The following is a 21,274-nucleotide window of genomic DNA, read 5'->3' as shown; positions in this document are numbered from 1 at the left end:
CGAACCATATTTCTTCATAATCATTACCTTAATGTGTAGTTCTGCATTCTGGAGAGTAATCACTTTTTTAGAAATCAGCACCTCATTAGCTGCATACTCAACTGCAAGAGCCACAATGAGAATCTGATTGTGTTCTGTCAAGGTCCTTCTGTAGTTTGAGTAAGGCACCTGTAGAGTCTCTGTCTTTGCTACAGAAAAAGAATCACAATGGAATACAAAGTTGTGTTTTGAATAATTTCAATGTAATAATACATCTGATATCTTTGTTCTCTGTGTCCTGGAGCATCAGCTTTAGGCAGTAAATTCACAGCATCATAGGGTCATATAGCATGAAAGCAGATGCTTCAGTCTGACCCGTCCATGCTAACCAGATTTCCAAAACTGAACTAGTCCCATTTGCCTCCATCTGGCCCATATCCATCCCTTTCTTATTCATGCACCTGTCCAGATGTCTTTTAAATATAGTAACTGTACCTGCATCTACCACTTCTTCTGGCAGTTCTTTCCACATATGAACCACCCACTTTAAAAAGTTGCCCCTTAGGTTCCCTTTAAGTCTTTCTCCTTAAAGTTATGCCCTCTAGTTTTGAACTCCTCTACTCTGGAGTATTCACCTTACCAATGCCTGTCATGAATTTATGTAAATTAATTGTAAACAGGAGAACCTTTATTCTCCATTTTTTTTGGACACCATAATTAGAATGTGTAAAACATTAGCAAAATTTTCACAGAAACATACAGTACAGAAAAGGCCCTTCAGCCCATCAAATCTGTACTGACATGTGAGAAACAACTGATATTCAACCTAATCCCAATTACTAGCACTTAGCCCATAGCCTTTTATGTTATAAAGGTACCAAGTACTCATCCAGGTACTTTTTAAAAGATGACCACCACCCTCCCAAGCAGCACATTCCAGACCATCATCACCCTCTGGGTAAGAAAAAATTCTGCTCATATCCCAACATAATGCCCCTCACACACTTGAATCTGTTCCCCTTTGTGGGTGACCCTCCAACTAAGGGGAACAGCTGCTCCTTACCCATTCTGTCTAAGCCCTTGCTTGTGTACGTCTCAATCAGATCAACCTTCAATCCTTTCTGACCCAATCCAAGCCGATCTAATGTTTCCTTATAACTTGGATTATCCATTCCAAGCAGTATTCTGGTGAATCTCCTCTGCAATCTCTTCTGCACCCCATCCAGTGCAAGTGTCCTTCATGTAATATGGCGACCAGAACTGCATCACATTCTTGACATCATTATTTCTCTTTGTGTCCCTGTTTACCATGCCATACATCATTCCCTAGCTTTGAGAGTACAGGGACAATCTGCTCCCAATGCTTCTTGTGAACTGGCCAAACTGTAGTACAGAGAACCATCTAAAGATAACACCTCATTCTCCTTTACCTATGAAAGTACCCACTCTTTGTCGCTGTTCCCTTTAAAATGCATTGTCAAGATGTATAATTTCAAAGTGCCTATTCTCAGTCAATTTGCTCATTCAACTTTAATACATTCTACAAGCAAATTGTCTTGATAGTGATGGATTATAGATCATCAATTCCTGACTTCCATCACCTGATTTTAATTCCTGGGACACTAATGTACTGCAAGGTTCCTATAAAATAAAATACACAGATTTAAAAATGACCACACTGATCACCTGATCACAGGTTGACCCAAGGTACAGGAAACCATGAAGGAATAAATAAAATAAATAAAATCTTCTCCTGGTCAATAAATTGTGCATTTTACCATACAACCAAGCCCAACATTCAGGATTGGACAAGACTGACTAATTCACAGATTCAGAAACAATAAAGTAACTGAAAAACAACAATATGGAAAGTTCTCTTCATTGTCTCACTGCAGACTGAAGTTTCAATTTTACCTCTATGTTTTACTCATTATTTGTTGATTTGTTTTATATAAGGTTTATCTTCAGGTTTCTGCTGACTTATGTATTTGCATTACAATCTGCCTAAGTCTCCTCACCTTAATCAGTATGAATTCAACTGGAATGCAAAGTGATCTCAGTGGTCTTATGGAAGGAGGGAAATCAACTGCAAATTTTGACATTTCAATATTCTGGTGTTTTGCATTCTTATTGTTTTCTGGCCATTTCCATCCACACATGCACGCGCACACACACACACGCTTTCACCAGACAAGATTTAGATGTAGCAATATTTGTTGATTTTCCTCTTGCTCCATCTCTCACTTGCCGAGAATGCTAAGTCCAATGATAATGTAGTGACCTTTGCCCGAATTATGATCAGCTAACTCAGTATAACCTGCGATAACTTACATTTTTACTGCATTTCAAACATGGAAAGGAATCATCGAAATCATAGAAACTATAGTGTGGAAACAGGCCGTTTGGCCCAACAAGTCCACACCAACCCATCTGAAGAGTATCCCACGCAGACCCATCCCCCTAGATTTTCCCTGACTAATGTACCTAGACTACACATCCATGAACACTATGGACAATTTAGCATGGCCAAATCACCTAATCTGCATATCTTTGGACTATGGGAGGAAAGCGGAACACACAGACACAGGGAGAATCTGCAAACTCCACACAGACAATCATTCAAGGCTGGAATGTCCCGAGATACAAGGAAAGGACAGGCACAGAGCCAAGGGTCAAACTTTCAGCAGGATTTACAAAAACTTGGCTACAGAAATAGGTTAGAAGGAAGGCATTAATTAAACAGAGATTGAAACTAGGCAGCTATAGTGATAGGGAATGCTAAAAAGGCAGAATCAAAGGGATACAAAGTTTGCGTGGGATGTGGGCTGTTTCATGTGGATAAAGGTTGTTTGAGATAACAGAGACCGTTAAACACAAACAAGAAATTAAAAATTGAGTTTTACCTTATACCCATGAGTACAGATGTGATGGAAAATGGCAGGCCCATCAGCAGAATGGAATGGAATTCTTCACTGACATCCCTTAGAAATTGCAAACAGGATATGCTTGCATATGGTTACGTAGTTTCAAATAAAGGTTCTCCATAGGCATCTGAGCAAGTACCAGTAATAGGTAATAGGCTTTTTGGAAAACAAAATTAAAGCCCATACAACTAAGTGGAGAGTTACAGTTGTAGTGATTATAATGAGGTCAGCCAGGTGGACCTCACAAAGTAGGATTTCTTTGACTGGGGCTGAAAATCTAGTCCAATCAGGGAGTCCTAGCTGAGAGGTAAGAACAAGAATGTCAGACATTCTGTTCGCTCTGAAAGCAGGCTCTGAGGGAGCTGCTTCAGTTTTAACAACATTCCACATGTAAATAAAGGGTGATTTGGTGTTGGGATACCAGCCTCTGTGGAGTTACTTCGATCATAGACATACAAAATTGGCTAAGTGGCAGAAAAGAGAGAAATCGTGGATGACTATCTTAGACTTGAGTTAATTATAGAATGCTGTTCCTCAGGGTTCAATATAAGGATTATTTTTTTTTCAAAATGTATTACTAACCTCATCTGGGGATACAGGGCGTAATTTCAAATTCTGCATACCAAAATCAGATTTATAATAAACAGTGTAGAAGGTAACAACAAGCTTCAGGGAGACTAGGCACACTGATGAATTGGTAAACAGGTGTGCAGGTACACGGCATGTACTTTAATCTTTGAAGCTAGCAGGACAAGTTAAAAAGCTGTTAAATAAAGTAAGTACCACCACTGGTTTTGTAAATTGATGCTTAAAGTGTGAAGAAAAAAAAAATGAATGCACTGACTAGGCCTCAGTTAGGGTGCTGTGTTCAGTTCTGAAAGGATTTCAAGGTCTTGGATGTGGTTCAGAGAAGATTTACTGGAATAGTACTGGGGAATGAGGAACTTCAGCTGTAGAGAAAAAATTGAACAAGCTGGAGTTGTCCTATTAAGATTTGTGACAGACTTTTTCAAAAGCATGAACACTTCAAGTAGAGTAAATACATCGATGTGTTTTTCAATGACAGATGCTGTCAGTATAAGCAGGGAACACAGATTGAAGCTGATTGGCAAAAGAACCAGAGGTGACATGAGGATATATTTCATTTATCGTAATTTAGGATGGAAGAGAACGCTCTGTTTGAAAGGACAGTGGCAGCAGATTCAATAGTAACTTTTAAAATAACTGTTTACATTTTCAAAGAAAATAAAAGAGTACAGGGTTATGGAAAAATCATACAGGATAAAGATTATATGGCTTGTTCTACTAAAGAGCCAGTACAGGCACAAAGGGGGAAAACAGCCACCTCTCTGCTGTACCCTAATGTTTTGTTATACATGGTTCAAATAAATTTTCCTTGTAGGTACATGTAACCACATGTAGGTAAATGTAAGCACATTTAGAAAGGCTTTATGATGTTATTTTTTGAGATTGAACATCATTGACAAAACCAAAACCAAGGAAGTGAAATTCAAGTGAGGGAGGCTTTAAAGGTAATGTTCCTGCTCTGTCATTAGACAGGTATGACTGATGGTGACTTGAAACTAACGGTTGCCATACCTCAGGCAAAGGAAGAGGCTGAGAAGGTGGGCCCATCATGGTGAGCTCAGCTGATATAGGAAGTGAACCTGCTCTGTTGGTGGAATACAAGCTCAGAACATTGATCGCTAACCTCTTCAAATAAACTTCCGCAAGCAACGAATTGGACTCTATCGACTGGTGTTAATGCAAAAATCAGCACTGGCATACCAGCATTAAGCATGTTTTCGTACCTCATTGGCATACATACAGTGCAGATAAAATAATTAGGCTGATTTCAGGGATTCAGGGAACATAGATTGAAGCTGATTGGCAAAAGACCCAGAGGTGACACGAGGATATATTTTATTTATCATAAGTTAATCATAATTGAGAGTTTCTGCTAAAAGTGCAGGCCTTTGAGGATGACTGCCAGAAGCAACCACTGTATCTTGGTTGAGAGAAAATCATTTATTGTTACTCATTACTCTTCTTATTGCTGTGCCTACCCATGAACACAAACTATTCAAATGAAACCATATGAACTTTGTCTGATTTGTTGGAAAAGATTAAATATTTTGTTTGACTAAAAAAAATCAGAAACGTTCTGAGGCACTGATAGTGGTTTACAGCACAGGAAGAAAACATTACATGTCTCTATGTGCTCCTATGTCAAGGTAATTTAAATTGCATCTGACTGCTTTGATCTTTATATTTAGCTCTACTTCTTCCTCAGCTTTAAATTTTCATTATAATTTTGAAAAGATACAACAGCTTGTTTCTCAAATTTTACCTCTGACAAGGTAGCCCATAAACAACTCTCTTTGTAATTATTGTGGGAAGTCTGCCTTGAGTGCAATTGATGGTCCAGCCATGGGCTGCACTGAAATTGTGTGAGTTTTGATAAGTATATTTGTTTTCTCAATTTTCTATACTGAGTTGTTTGCACAGCATTGAACAGACGAGATCTGATTTGAAAAAGTATAGTTGGACAATATTTTAATATGCAACTGTGATGTAATATCCAAACATTCAGAAGAATGCCCATGCCTTGCAATGGCTGCAGAGGAGATCTACCAGAAGAGAAACATGGATGAGAGACAGCAGTGATGTGAAAAGACCTGGGAAGCTGAGATTGCTCTGAATCAAGTAGTCAGGCTTACTTTTTGACTAATACATCAGAAAATAGGTTAATCACAAAAAAAATCTTTTAATCACTGTCTATCCACCACAAGTCTCAAATTCATTCTTATATTTCTGTGAATGACTTAAAATCTACACCAAACTATTTGCAGTTGTTTTAGTGTATGATGTCCAGGTTAGAAACAAAGGACCAGAGGTTAGCCATTCAGTCCCCAAGCCTGGTCCACCATTGATTGAGGTTATGTCTGATCTGTAGTCTAACTCCATAGACCCTCCTTTGGGCCAAATCCCTTAATAACTTTGTTCAACAAAAAATGTACTTTCTCATATTTAAAATTAACAACTAATCCAACATCCACTGCCATTAGTGGAAGACAGTTCCAAAGATCTACCAGTCTTCATGTGTAGAAGTGCATCCTAACATCTCTCCTCATGGTTTGGCCCTCATTCTCACAAAATGTCCTGTAGATCTAGAATCCCCAACCTATGGAAATAGTTTATCTTTATCTACCCTGTTTGGGTCTGTTAATGTCTTGAAAACTTCAATCAGATCATTCCTTATCCTTCTAGATTCTAGAGAAAGTAGGTCTAATTTATGTATTTGCTCCTCATAAATTAACCCCAGCGGTCCAAGTATCATGCACGTCAACTATGTCGTATTCTGTCTAAGGCTAATCTGTCCTTCCTAAGTTGTGATGCCCAGATCAGCTCACAGTATACCAGGTGAGGTCTAACCAGGATTTACTGTAACTGCAGCATAACCTCTGTATCCTTATACTCTAGCCCTTGAGATTAAAAGGCCAGCATTCCATTAGCTCTCTTGATCATTTTCTGCACTTGTTTCTGACATTTTAAAGATCGATGGAACTGAATCACCAGTTGTGACATCGATTGTATTGAACTTCATGCCATCTAGAAAGTTCCCTGATCTGTCCTTTGTCAGTCCAAAATAGATAACATCATACTTGCTTATATTGAACGCCATCTGCCACAGTTTTCCCCATTCACTTAGTCTAACAACATTTGTAGTTTTATCTATCATTTACACTGTCTTCTTAGTAAAAAATAAACACATTCAAACACATTTTTAAGTGTGCTTACTATTGTCCTCATGGCAAAAGAGCCAATTTAGTTTTCAAATCTTCTTCAAAGGGCTGCACAAATAGCTGAAACTCAATTATGATTAACTTCCTTCGAGAAGTGTGTAACTGGTTTGTGAAAGTGTAAGGCTTCCAGTGTGATGTGCACTACTTAAATCAGCAGGAAAATTGTGGAAACATAGTTTTTGCTGAATGCTTAATTCGTTTTTATAATTCACAGGCATTACACTGATTTCATCACAAAGGAAAAGTAAAACTGAGTGGAAACTCCAAATCTATGTCTCTCAACTCCTTTCCACATCTCAGTGCCATGCAAAGTGATAGATTCCTTATCACTGGATGATAGATGGAATAGCTTTTCCCTAGACATCCTCCTAAAATCATGCATTAGTTCATAAAAGTGCCATTAAATCACATCTTATCCTGCTTCATAAACAATCTTAGTAGCTCAATATTTTTTTCTGCTGTAACTAAATCTTCTTGTTCTGAGTAACAGGCTGATCAATTTGCTCTGCGTGGTTGACAGGATTTCAATGCTTTTTGATCTTGGGATGTCCAAACGTGCACACAGTGCTCGACATATTGCATTCTAGGAATGTTATTTGCACAACTTTGTGCATTAACGTGTTTTTTTTTGCTAAAGTCACTTGATCTCTGATTTCAGATGGTGCCTCGCCAATTTAACAGCTGAAAAATCCATATTGAATGACATATCTAGGGTTAGAGGTGAAGTTGGAACAATTTTAAAAGGGTAAGATAAAGTTACCATCATCCCAACAGACCATAGAGCTTCTCTCTCATTAGGGAGAGACAACTGGTGGTGATTTAACCTGAGGGTCACCACACCTTAGCTGAGGGGAAAGGTCCTTCATGGTAACCTGAGCCAGTGCAGGAATTCAATCCATGCTGGTGACAGCACTCTGCATTACAAACGAACCATCCAATAACTGAACCAAGAACAATTTACATGGCTTTACAGTGGCATAGTTTAAACCATTTTTCACAGGCTGAATGCACTTTGATGCATATTTGGCATTACCTTCCTGTGGTCCAATTTCGATGTCATCTGGATCTTTCCAGGCACACTCCGAGACTGGTTGTCCATTGTACATGATTGTTTGGGCACACAGGTACAGCTTGCATTTCTTCACCTCTGAGGTATTATTCGTGACAATGGCACAGACCTCAAGGTCAGCCCCGTTCATATTGACTTTCTGAGCTCTCAGTTTTATGAAGAATTTCTGCTCTGGCTCTTTAGACAGTTTGTTCTTCATGTCTGCTTTCATGAAAGCTTTATTTCCTTCCTCAGAACCTTTGTGAAAATGATTACAAAAATATATTAGAACAGTCGACAACTTTTTCCCCATTTAAGCATTATTTCCCCATTTTCACTCATGCTAATGAAACAACTTCCTGTTTCAAAGCAGAATCCTGAAAGTGCATTCTATTCTCTGCTGAAAAGTTCAGTCCTTCCTTTGCAAGTTAAAACTTTCTGAACTATATTTTTGACTGATTTTGCATTGCTTTTAAGTTACAATTATTTAACAGCATAGGTAAGTCAGCCACTCAAGCCTGATCCAACATTTAATAAGATCACAACTGATTTTAATGTGGCTTTGACCCGACATTCCAACCGTGAAAATAACTGTAAAGAGGTTGGTATCTCATCACCAAGGCACCCTTTATTTACTTGTGGACAGCCAGCTCAGAGCTAGTCCCCTGAACTAAGCAGATTCTAAATCTCCCGTTTATACATAATTTTTAAGTCAGTCCCCTTCAACTGAGGAAATTCAAAATCTCCTGGTTATATGTCCCTTTTAAAACTTTAAACCCCCACACTATCGCCAAACAGTGGTAGCGTTTATTTTTCCCAGCACCCATGTCGTGTTCATGTGTGGAATATGGTGAAAAAACATGTGCAGAAAACCTTATCAATTTGCACCACCAAGAAGAAAGGAAACACCCGAGTGGCCAGTGACAAGCAGCAACCTTCACATCAAAGGGCAATGCCTAAGTGATCAAAAAAGGTGAAGGGGAGGGCAGGGACTAAATCAAAATAGAATCAGAGGGGGAAATAAAGCACTCCACACCCTGTGAAGCCTCCTCTCCCTGAAAACCTTGAGGTTGTTGGTAGAATCCCGTTTTTTTTTTACCCAGGCTCTGACATAACTGCGGAAGAGGGGCAGGCAATCAACCATAATGACCCCCTCCACAGCCCGCTGCCTGAACTTGTTTCTGGCCGTTTGGCCAGGCCCAGGAACAGACCCACGAGGAGGTCCTCTGACCTGCCCCAACTGTTTATAATTTTTCTCATTGCGAACAGAACCCCAGACACTCCTATTTATTTATTTATTTTTCTTTTTTTTCTCCCCCTCACTACCACCTAGCAACCGTAGTGCTTATTTTAATCTCCTGTTTTTTTTTTCAAAAGGAAAACACCAGAGTGGCCAGTGACAAGCTGTGCCCTTAATATTGCTGTTTATTTTTTTTTATTTTTTTTATTTTTTGTTTTCTTTTCTTTTTTTTTCTCCCTTAATCTCCTGTTTATATTGGTCTGCCAGGCCTTCCTGATTGGTCCAGGTTAATAACCTCAATCAAGGACTTCATAGTCAACAAGGTCCACCTGATTCTAATCGCTACACACCTATACCTCATACTCTTTAACTCCCTTCTCAGTTGAAACTGCAACAAACATTGACTGGATAAAACATTGGCACCTGACACTGAGCTCAAACCCAATGAGCCTGAGATTAACGATCTTAGGCTCTATTAATGAGCTAGCTGGGCATGAAAAGAATTAAAAATAGTTACCATACTTCAACTCATTTAGCCAACTAAAATGAGAGTTTTCTAAAAGGTTGCATGTCTTTGTTGTACTACCCTTAATCAGATGCTATCACATGGAAGATGAGTGGTACAATGGTTAGCATTGCTGCCTCAAAGCACCAGGGTTTTGGGTTCAATTCCAGCCTTGGGTGATTCTAAGTACAGAGATTGCACATTCTCCCTATGGGTTTCTTCCAAATGCTCTGGTTGTTCCCACAGTCTAAAAGCATGCATTGGAAATGCTGAATTGTGGAATATCATGGGGGATTATGATGCATTTCAGGGGGTGAGTGCAGACTCAATAGGTGGAATGGTCTCAATCTGCACTGTAGGGATTCTAGGATAAGGAGAGTGAATCTGGAATCTCATAGAGTCATGGAGATGTACAGCATGGAAACAGACCCTTTGGTCCAACTCACCCATGCCGACCAGATATCCCAACCTAATCTAGTCCCACTTGCCAGCACCCAGCCCATATCCCTCCAAATCCTTCCTATTCATATACTCATCCAGATGCCTTTTAAATGTTGCAATTGTACCAGCCTCCACCATTTCCTCTGGCAGCTCATTCCATACATGAACCACCTTCTGCATAAAAATGTTGCCCCTTCGGTCTCTTTTATATCTTTCCCCTCTCATCCTAAATCTATGCCCTCTAGTTCTAGATTCCACCACCCCAAGGAAAAGACTTTGTCTACTTATCCTGTCGATGATCCTCATAATTTTATAAACCTCTATCTATCAGGTCATCCCGCAACCTCTGACACTCCAGCCTCTTCAACCTCTCCCTAGAGCTCAAATCCTCCAACCCTGGTGACATCCTTGTAAATCTTTTCTGAACCCTTTCAAGTTTCAAAACATCCTTCTGACAAGGAGAAGACCAGAATTGCATGCAATATTCCAAAAGTGGCCTAACCAATATCCTGTACAGCTGCAACATGACCTCCCAACTCCTGTACTCAATGGTCTCACCAATAAAGGAAAGTATACCAAAACCAAAAGCTCCACTTTCAAGGAGCTACGAACCTGCACTCCAAGGTCTCTTTGTTCAGCAACACTCCCTCAGACTTTACCATTAAGTATGTAAGTCCTGTTCTGATTTGCTTTTCCAAAATGCAACACCTCGCATTTATCAAATTAAACTCTATCTGCCACTCCTCAGGCCATTGGCTCATCTGATCAAGATCCCATTGTAATCTGAGGTAAGCTTCTTCGCTGTCCACTTCACTTCCAATTTTGTTGTCATCTGCAAATTTACTAACTGTACCTTTTATGCTCACATCCAAATCATTTATATGAATGATGAAAAGTAGTGGACCCAGCATCGATCCTTGACTGCAATGGTAGTTTGAGATATGGGGCTTGGGAAAATAATTTTTTACTTAACATCCTGCAGAAGTTTTCTCAGTGGCATAGAATGGATGCCATGTTCCACACCATGGCTGCTCTGATTGACCTAGAGATGCTAATAACAGTGAAGAATCATTCAGTGTCCTTCACGGTAACTTATGGAACATCCCTAATAAGGTTTCCCCTTCACCTGAAAGGGGTCTCCTTTTGTGGTGGCAATTCTGCTGCACAATCTGCAGCAGGAAAATCATACAATCACAGAATGATACAGTATAAGAGGCTATTCAGCCCATTCAGCACACGATGTCTCTTTGAAATGTTATTGAATTAATCCCTGTCATTGGCCTATAACCCTGCAAATACTCTCATGTATTTATGCCATCCAGGCAGAACCAGTGCAATCCATTGAGTAAAGTAGGTGGTATCTTATGGTGGTAAATGTTTTGAGGTTGAGGTGTGGTAACAAAGCATCAAGTTATTTTTAAGAATAAACTGACCAAACAATGAACTAACGATTGCCTCGGTTGACATCAGTGCAATAAATTGCTGAAACCAAATAAAACAGTGAAAAAAGTCACCATTCCTCCCTTCTGGTTTGGACTCTTGAATCCCTGAAGTTTTGTTCTTTCTTGGCAATGATTTCCACCCATGATAGTTCCACGGAACTATCCATCCATTTTGGGAATTAAGGCAAAGGTTTGTTTGGATATAGAGTTTAAATGTGCATATTGATAATTAATATTCCAGTTTGCTACTTGCTAAAGGATAAGTTTGTTTTCAGTTTCATTTTCTTATTTACTGATGAAAGCTGGTTGAGTTTATTTTGCCTCAGGTAGTAGTCAGGCAAATTGATCACTTTAATGATCAAATTGACCATTTCCACATCTGTGATAACTTGTGAAATAGTGGGACTTGATTTCAAGTGCACTCTTCCCAATAGGACTGTTGCTTAAACATACAACAATATTCTTTAATTTAGTCTCGCTATCCTTCCCTAGAAATTCTTGCTGAGTTTGCTGTAACACAACTGTATTAAGTATCTCAATTTTCACCACACTATTTAGAAAGTGAATTATATTTAATCAAAGACTGTTTTTATATTTCCCTTAACTTGAAATTCGTGCCATTTTTTACACCAATGTAACCAAGGCCTACCCTCCTCATATTTGTAATTGTTTGTAATATCTTCACGTTCATCACTGCCAACAGCCTTTGTACTGATTTTCTGACCGACTAATTGATGATTAACATGGATCTGTTTTTTAGATCCATCATTATGGACAAGCCATGACACTACATCTGCATTGACTTCAGCAAAGACAAATGGGATGTCAAATTTCTGGTTGATAGCTCCCTCTTTAATGGCTTTAACTGGAGCTGGTCCACAGCAATAGATTCCTGAAATGAAAACAAAGTAATAGTCATTGAAATGTCAACAGCACAACAACTGAATACTGCATGTCTTGAACAATTTCTAAAATGTGCAATAACTTGGAACTATCAAATCTTTGTACCAGTCTGTAGGTTACTTATATAGTCATTTTAAACTGTTAATTTGTCAATGATATGCTTATGCATGGCCAACAACAATTATTCAGAAGTAATCAATAGGCAGTAATTTCATCTTGGGTTCAGATGACATAAACTGTAAGTTAAATTTGTAAAGCTGAAGGCTTTACATTGCTGTAAATCAGCATAAAGATGATGGGCCCATTCTTGACTTATATTGATCTCCTGAATATCTGATTTACTTTTATTTCCTGCACTGTTGTCTCAGATCTGGAGGACAGTTGTTTACTTGTCAGCCTACCTTGTACTTTTTAAGCTCAAGTACTCCGAAATGAATTGATTTACCTGGGCATATAGAGATAATTAAAGGTGACTGTATGCTCATGAAGTCAATTCATAGCTTCTTATAAATCCTTAGCTTCCGGTCTGAAAAGACCAAAATAGAAAGAGAAAATGCTGGAATAGCTTAGCAGGTCAGGATGCGACAGCAGAGAAAAGCAGAGTTAGCATTTCAGATCGGTGACTTTACAGAAAGACGTGAACTCTGCTTCCAGCCAAAGATGCTGCCTGACCTGCCAGTTTTTTTCCAATGCTTTTTGTCCTGGCTTAAGATTTGCAGCACTCAACTGAAAGAATGTTTTTGCATTTGTAAAAAAGAGAGTGAAGGACGTGGGAGTAATGTTTTCAGGCAAACATCGGCCAGGCGTATAATTTGCCAGGCCAGTAAACTGTAGTGGAAACAAACAGACTGTATACTCTATTTAGTTGAAAGGTTAGTTATTGCTAATTTATTAGATGACAATCTGCAGTTGATTTCTGTGTCTAATGAATATCCTTTTAGAGAACAATTAACTACACCACAGGATGGTAACAATTCTCTTTGCAAAGAAAAGTCTTTAAGCAAATAATGTTAAATGGCACGTATTATACACTCCATGCTATTTACACTGACCTTCACTTTTCTCCTGTGGTGTTGGGTCAAGTACCTGCCAACCATCGTAGCCTGGTTTCAGATCAGGACGTGCCATCCAAGACTCTACCCAACAGTGGAAATTCCTTCATTGTTACAGAAAATAATTATAGTCAAAACCACTGCTTTGGCCACTTGGTCGGATTTTTATAATTAGGTGTCAGTCTAGTTTTACAGGTAAGCAGCAAGTCTTCTTTGAAGTAGATGTGAAATCAAGAACTGGCATGAGAGATATGAATGCAAGAACTTCCCGATCGTTATATAGATTATGGCCCTCACACCACACCCTTAAAACTACATCAAATTGTCAATGTCACTCTGTATATGAAGCCCTTCCTTCCACAGGCTTCATGCTATCCACCTGACCATAGACTCAATCCCAATTGTTTATTCTCCTGAATGAAACTTTTGCAAAGGTCCCCAAATGGATGTTAATATATTTGTACACTCTGGATCTTCCCAGTACTTAATCCTGGTCTGTTGTCTTCATAAAGCATTCACATAGTCAGGGTTGAAAATTACACCAATTTAACATTTTAATGCACTGTTGTTGTGTTCTCAGTTTCAGATAGCTATCCCCTACCTCATACCCTACCCTCAGAACTATCTTTAAGAAGCCGGAATTGTGGAAAATTGTTTGGTTGCTTTCATTAAAAAAAAATCAACAAAGAGGTTTATAAAATTATGAGGGAGATGGATAGGGTAAATAGGCAAAGTCTTTTCCCTGGGGTTGGGGAGTCCAGAACAGGGCATAGGTTTAGGGTGAGAGGGGAAAGATATAAAAGAGACTTAAGGGGCAACTTTTTCACTCAGAGGTATATGGAATGAGCTGCCAGAGGAAGTGATGGAGGCTGGTACAATTGCAACATTTAAGAGGCATTTGGATGGGTATATGAATAGGAAGGATTTGGAGGGATATGGGCCGGGTGCTGGCAGGTAGGACTAGATTGGATTGGGATATCTGGTCGGCATGGACGGGTTGGACCGAAGGGTCTGTTTCCATGCTGTACATCTCTATGATTCTATGACTCTATAAAGGAATCATAAAGTGAAAGCATCAATTCATTGCAGGAAGGACTAGAGTCGTCACTTCTTTTACGATGTGAATTAACTGTTGCCCTTGCCAGTGATATTCCACCTATAATTCAAACAAATTATTATTGGGATTTGCAGAGTTAATAGACACTAGTTGCTGTCACATCCCCAGGTTTGTTCCAGGGAACACTGCAGGAGTCCAAATCCCGAAGAGAATAGGCGTCTCAATGGATGGTGATCTGGTTTGGGGATTTCCTTCTACTACTGTCTCTACTCCCATACCACAAGCTCAATACCAGCAGCCACTGACCCCCCCACCCCGGGCAGTATGAAGTGTAGGTCTGCAGTTTACCATTGACTTGACGAGCCCCAATACCGATTGCAGGGTGAGTGTGGGTTCAGCAGTGTCAGTGAAGTGGGTCTAGCGGCGAAGAGATGGCACTTAAACTGGGGTGACTCCTACATTGTGTCGATCTGGCACAAGCAGCAGTGAGGCAGTGGAGATCTTCCTTGAGGCTCGGTGATGGCATGGACTGAAAGACTGACATTTCTTTATTTTTCTAGTTTATTCCTATGACCTATAATTCTGGACTTTTTATTTCTTTACTTTCCTAATTCTTTTTTGATTCCAAAGAATTTGATCTTCATCTGTACCTAGGTACCTTTGTACCTAAGATGGCGCTGTAATGCAGCGATTGTGAACCTTTCACTATATTTATTTGTGTACACATAACAAAAAAGTCAATTCAATTCAATTCAGCAGCTCAGCTGTTTGACAACAGCTAGACTTCACACAGTAAGTGCATGGCAAAAGTGAGGACTGCAGATGCTGGAGATTAGAGTCAAAAGTATGGTGCTGGAAAAGCACAGCAGGTCAGGTGGCATCTGAGGAGCAGGAAAATCGATGTTTCAGGCAAAAGCCCTTCATCAGGTATGAGGTTGGCAGCCTAGGGGATGGACAGATAAATGGAAGGGGGCTGGGACTATGGAGAAGGTAGTTGAGAGTGCAATAGGTGGATGGAGGTGGGGGTAATGGTGATAAGTCAGAGGGGAAGGTGGAGGCAAGAGGTGGGAAGGAAGATGGACAGATAGGACAGGTCAAGAGGGTGGTGCTGAGCTGGCAGGTTGGATCTGGGATAAGGTGGGTGGAGGGGAAATGAGGAAACTGGTGAAATCCACATTGATGTCATGGGATTGGAGGGTCCCGAGGTGGAAGATGAGGCATTCTTCTGCCAAGCTTTGGGTGGTTACTCCCTAACAACCACTCCCTAACCACATGAGGAAAGCCACATCTTCAAAGCTGGCACAGAGTTCGGTTTGGTGGGGCAGATGGGAGCGGAGTTGGGGGTGATAGAGGCCGATACGTTTCTGTTAAATCTGTTCCTGCAATAAATTCTACAGGATTCAAATTGTCTTGCTAACCTGCATCTCAATGGAGGTTCCCACATGTGCCATTTAAAAAGCTTCCAAACACTGCTATGTAGTTGAAGGCGTGTATTATACCTTTAAGAGAGAGTAAATTATGTTGTGCACTGACAGCTTACAAGCACCTGTCATATGACTAGCTAGCAGTCTCAGAGTGTATTGGGAAAATTGAAAATATGTAACATTTGGCTGTGAAATAGATTTCTGAGTGTTGATTGCTGTTTTGGCAATAATTCAAATCTAACCAATCAGTTTGAATTATGCCCCAGGATACTAAAACCCAATCAAGTTTGAATTTATTGTTTTCGCCAACACTGAACAATGAGACAATCTGATGTTGGGGGCATGAACAAAAGCAGGCACTGTGAAAGTCAGGCAGATAACTGCCATCCAGACAGACCCAAATACTTTATCAAATGTAATGTTTCATATCAAAAATATTCACAGTAAAAGAAAGATGATGACCCAGGGAGACCTTCCACTGGAAGGAGACACACCGACGATGACAACTGCCGTATGGTTTTGAAATTAAGTTGATGTAATTTTAACAAGTGTTTTTATTGGAACAACATATTGTTATAGAGTTGAAGGCAGATAATAAGCAGTTAAGAGAAAGGGGGGCTTAAAATTGTGAATAGTTGTTGTTTAATGTTCACTTTTAGAGTTAAGAAATAAATTGATATTATTTTCTTTAAATAGGGGAATTTGGGAGTTCTCTGTCACTCATATTCTAACAGTATATGAGGTGAGCTTTTCTAGGTATTTGATTAACAGAAGGTTTCACTGCCATTTCATAACAACACAGACCAGTCCACTGTAATGCTAGAACATGGACCCTTATTTAGGCAAGCTCTGCACTATCCACAGCACTTCGTAATAATCAAAATGAAGCTCTACCCTTTATAGATCCTTGCAGTAACTCATAATAATGGCTGGGAGCCAGACTATCAGGGTCCAGGCCTATTTTCTGGATCATCCACTAGACTCCCAGTTGAGCCCCAGTATTCAAAAGGTTAAGTCAGTTTCTGTTTCATGAACACTAATCTCCAGAAACCACAGCAACTGCAATATAATTGTTTCCAGCAACAACAATTCAGTTAAACATCATTTCTAATTAGAATCATGCCATGAGACGGAGATTCCTTCTTCTACTTTGTCTAGTACAATTGGAGACTGACTCTTTTACATATATATATATAAAAGGGCGTACAGGAAATTCTACCTGAAGTACCAACAGAAGCTGATTCTGCAAATAATATTAAAAAAGAATTAGGCAATATAGAGGCCTAAGTGAGTACTGCAGATGCTGGAAATCAGAGTCTAGATGGAAGGAAATTGGTAGGTAGGACAGGTCACGACGTTGGTGCTGAGCTGGAAATTGGAACTGGGGTAAGGTGGGGAAGGGGACATGAGGAAACTGGTCAAGTCCACATGGATGCCCTGGGGTTGAAGTGTTCTGAGGTGGAAGATGAGGCGTTCTTCCTCCAGGCGTAGGGTGGTGAGGGAGTGGCAGTGGAGGAGGCCCAGGACCTGCATGTCCTTGGCAGAGTGGGAGGGGGAGTTGAAATGTTGGGCCACGGGGCGGTGGGGTTGATTAGTGCGGGTGTCCTGGACATGTTCCCTAAATCGCTCTGCAAGAAGGCGTCCAGTCTCCCCAATGTAGAGGAGACCGCATTGGGAGCAATGGATACAATAAATTGTGGATGTGCAGGTGAAACTTTGATGGATGTGGAAGGCTCCTTTGGGGTCTTGGATGGACGTGATGGAGGAGGTGTGGGCACGGGTTTTGCAATTCCTGCAGTGGCAGGAGAAGGTGGCAGGAGGGGAGGGTGGGTTGTGGGGGGCGTGGACCTGACCAGGTAGTCACGGAGGGAACGGTCTTTGCGGAAAGCAGAAAGGGGTGGGGAGGGTAATATATCCCTGGTGGTGGGGTCCGTTTAGAGGTGGCAGAAACGTCGGCGGATGATATGGTTTATGCGGAGGTTGGTAAGGTGGAAGGTGAGGTTTTGTCCTTGTTACGGTTGGAGGGGTGGGATTTGAGGGTGGAGGTGTGGGATGTGGATGAGATGCGTTGGAGGGCATCTTCAACAGAGGCATAGACAAATAAAACAGTAATGTGAGAGTAAGGGTCACTGTCCTTACAAAGAGCTAGTGCAAGTTTGATGGGCTGAATCACCTTCTTCCTGCTTTAAGTTTTTTTCAATTCTAAGATAATTTTCATATAAACGTTGAAATAAAAGCAGAGGAAGTTTGGATAAAAATCAAAACAAAAATGATGTAACAGAAATATGGTAACAGAAAACAGACATAGCAGGTGAAAGATTGACTGACTCCACCTTTCGAACACAGGACTTACGATTTGTCACCTTTTCTTGCTTTTCTTTATTCACTTGTGAGACGTGGACATGGCTGTGTGAGCCAGCATTTATTACCCATTGCTAGTCTTCCCTTCACAAGGTAGTGGTGAGCTCCCTTCTTGACTTTCCACCTGTTATCCATCACCACCACCACTCAACCAAGGTCAAAGCTATAATCCCATCTGTTGCTAATAGTATTTCAGTTGAGTGCCTCGATACCATCCAACTGCTCAGATTGTTATTTCATACCTCTGGCACAAATGGGACTTGGACCCAGGTCTCCTGGTTCAGAGATAGGGACACCACCAATGTGCCACAAGAGCTCATCATGCTACAGATTAAAATGCAACAAATATTTGTAGAGAAGACCACTTTTCTACATCGGGGAGACCAAACAAACTCAGAGCACGTTTCACCGTGCACTGCAGCCGGGCCTGTAGGGGCTGACCGGACCTCCCAGTCACCGCCCATTTTAATTCCCCTTCCCACTCCCTTTCTAACGTGACCATCCTTGGCCCCCTCCATTTCCACAATGAACCAAAACGCAAATTGGAGTAACAACACTTCATCTTCCACCTGCTCAGCCGACAGCCCAGAGAACTCAACATTGAGTTCTCCAATTTCAAATAACTTCCCTTCCCTTTCCCTGACTCCCTTGCTTGCTTCTCCCTGCAACCAACCGGATTCAATCCTCCCATTGACCAACCAGGTCGTACCCTCTACCTGTCTACACCTATCGCCACTTCACCACCCTGCCTCCACCACCCCCTTTATCTGCAGCTCCCTTTACACTCACTCCTGTCCTGAAGAAGGGGTACACCCAAAACGTTGACTTTGCCAGCTCCTGGTGCTGCCTGGCTGGCTGTGTTCTTCCAGCCCCCTGCCTGTTTACCTCTTAACTTCATGACCCACCTTGCGTGATCTTATCCAAATATCTATGCTGACCATTCAGCTACCCTTTCAACTTGACTGAACCAAATTAATCACCATCCTGCCACAACGTGACTACCACCATTATCTTAGACAACCACACCACCAACTTGACTACCTCTGCTGACTATCTGACTAGCGTTACTGAACCTGATTACCCTGTCTGGCCATCCGATTAAGCCTACTAAAACTGATCTGACCTGAATAGTCATTGTCACCCTGATATGGCTACTCAGTTCCAAACTTACCCATTCGCCACCACAACCACCTACCTCCCTACCCACCTATCTGACCATTAATGAATCTGCTTGGATAAAACATTAAAACAATATTGATGACAGAAAAATTTAACTTGTAGCTTCCAGGCTTCTTATTGCCAACCCACTGACTCATCTCATCCACCCAGCTCCCTATCTTTTTTAGATTAGATTACATTACAGTGTGGAAATAGGCCCTTTAGCCCAACAAGTCCATACCAACCCGCCGAAGCGCAACCCACCCAGACCCATTCCCCTATATTTACCCCTTCACCTAACACTACGGGCAATTTAGCAATTTAGCATGGCCAATTCACCTAATCTGCACATTTTTGGACTGTGGGAGGAAACTGGAGCACCCAGAGGAAACCCACGCAGACACGGGGAGAACGTGCAAACTCCACACAGAGAGTGGCCTGAGGCGGGAATTGAACCCGGGTCTCTGGTGTTGTGAGGCAGCAGTGCTAACCACTGTGCCACCGTGCCACCCACGGTGGCATCTGCCTACCCATTCATTCACCTACCTGATCTTTGGAGCTACTGTTTGAAAGGTCCAGATCATATTGATTCCCAATAATTGTATAACTTGATAACCCAAATAGTTCAGTTTCATGTCTGTCACTTCCTTTGAAAGGTAACATTTTCCTTGCTGTTACATCCAGCTTTTCTTTAATTCTACAATAGTAACATTTGCTATTACAAGGTCACAGAGTGAAGAAACAGGTCAACTCCCAATTCCATTTTTATAAACTGCAATTCGGTAACTGTCTCTCTGAAACGATCATGCAAATGTTTCAATTTCTGTTGTGTTTTGACACGAATACGGGACATGATGTGATGCCACTCACCAGATACTATCTTTACTCTTTTCCAACCGTTTTCCATTCTCATCAATGAAGCTGTCAACTCTCAGATTCTCGTCTGTGTCATGAGCAGAGTTGAAATTTGTAATGTGCCGGGTAGGAATTCCCAAACACCTCAAAACTAGAACAAAATGCCCAATGTTAGTGTTGGTCCTGTACAGATGGTGTTTGAAACTAGATCAGTGCATCCAGGCTAAATTCAACAACAGCTATCTATTTATCACTTTTTCTAAGTGATTAAAAAGAAAGGTAATTGGTTTACGGTAGCTTGGAACAGAGCTGCTCATTGGAAATATGTATCATAACTTTTGGAAACATTACTCATGGATTCTTTGTCCATGAGCTTGTTGAAAAAGTCCCCATATGAAAGCGTCAGCTGCTTTGAAATGTTAAACATGAAACAATAAATAACTGGAAGATTCAATAAGACCCCTTTCCTTTTAATCCCGTCTAGGGTTTCAGTGAGACATATTTAAACATGGGAAATTAAAATAGAAGTGTTAAGGCTTCTCCCAGTGATGGAAAACTTAGCAAAAGCTCATCAAATTAGTGACATCTTACAGTTAACACATCAACATAAATATATTTAAGACCAGGACTACAAGAAAAATTAGGTGGAAACAGCTAGATGGGAAATTATTTTAAAGGTATTAACACCACAATCATTGCAACAAAGAGTGCTAGTCATGATTCGGAGATGCCGGTGTTGGACTGGGGTGTACAAAGTTAAAAATCACACAACACCAGGTTATTGTCCAACAGGTTTAATTGGAAGCACACTAGCTTTCGGAGCGATGCTCCTTCATCAGGTGATTGTCCTGATCAGGTGATCAGGACAATCACCTGATGAAGGAGCGTCGGTCCGAAAGCTAGTGTGCTTCCAATTAAACTTGTTGGACTATAACCTGGAGTTGTGTGATTTTTTAAAAGAGTGCTAGTGTATTCATTGCAGACAATCAAAAACTTGAGTCATATCTGTCTTGGAGAGCTACGGACAAGTTGTTGATTTTTGCTGTGTTGGATCCAAAGGCTTTCTCAACTGTGTTTAG

The 21,274-nt window shown here is 40.7% G+C and overlaps 1 protein-coding gene across 2 annotated transcripts in view; it reads right to left on the bottom strand.

The window, feature by feature from the left end:
- The window catches only part of LOC122560024 (protein-glutamine gamma-glutamyltransferase 2-like), a 72,008-nt gene that overhangs the window by 9,393 nt on the left and 41,341 nt on the right, over positions 1–21,274 (bottom strand). For both annotated transcript variants that reach the window (XM_043710184.1, XM_043710183.1), the window contains exons 7-11: positions 20,211–20,346; positions 13,341–13,444; positions 12,035–12,277; positions 7,743–8,015; positions 28–188 (exon numbers count right to left, since the gene is read on the bottom strand). In XM_043710184.1, coding sequence (XP_043566119.1) covers positions 28–188; positions 7,743–8,015; positions 12,035–12,277; positions 13,341–13,444; positions 20,211–20,346 — 917 coding nt within the window. The remainder of the gene's footprint in view (positions 1–27; positions 189–7,742; positions 8,016–12,034; positions 12,278–13,340; positions 13,445–20,210; positions 20,347–21,274) is intronic.

The sequence above is a fragment of the Chiloscyllium plagiosum genome, chromosome 20, assembly GCF_004010195.1.
Source record: "Chiloscyllium plagiosum isolate BGI_BamShark_2017 chromosome 20, ASM401019v2, whole genome shotgun sequence".
In the NCBI taxonomy this organism is placed as follows: Eukaryota; Metazoa; Chordata; class Chondrichthyes; order Orectolobiformes; family Hemiscylliidae; genus Chiloscyllium; species Chiloscyllium plagiosum.
Note: the sequence above shows the minus strand (reverse complement) of the source record. Positions and strands in the feature narration are given on the sequence as shown.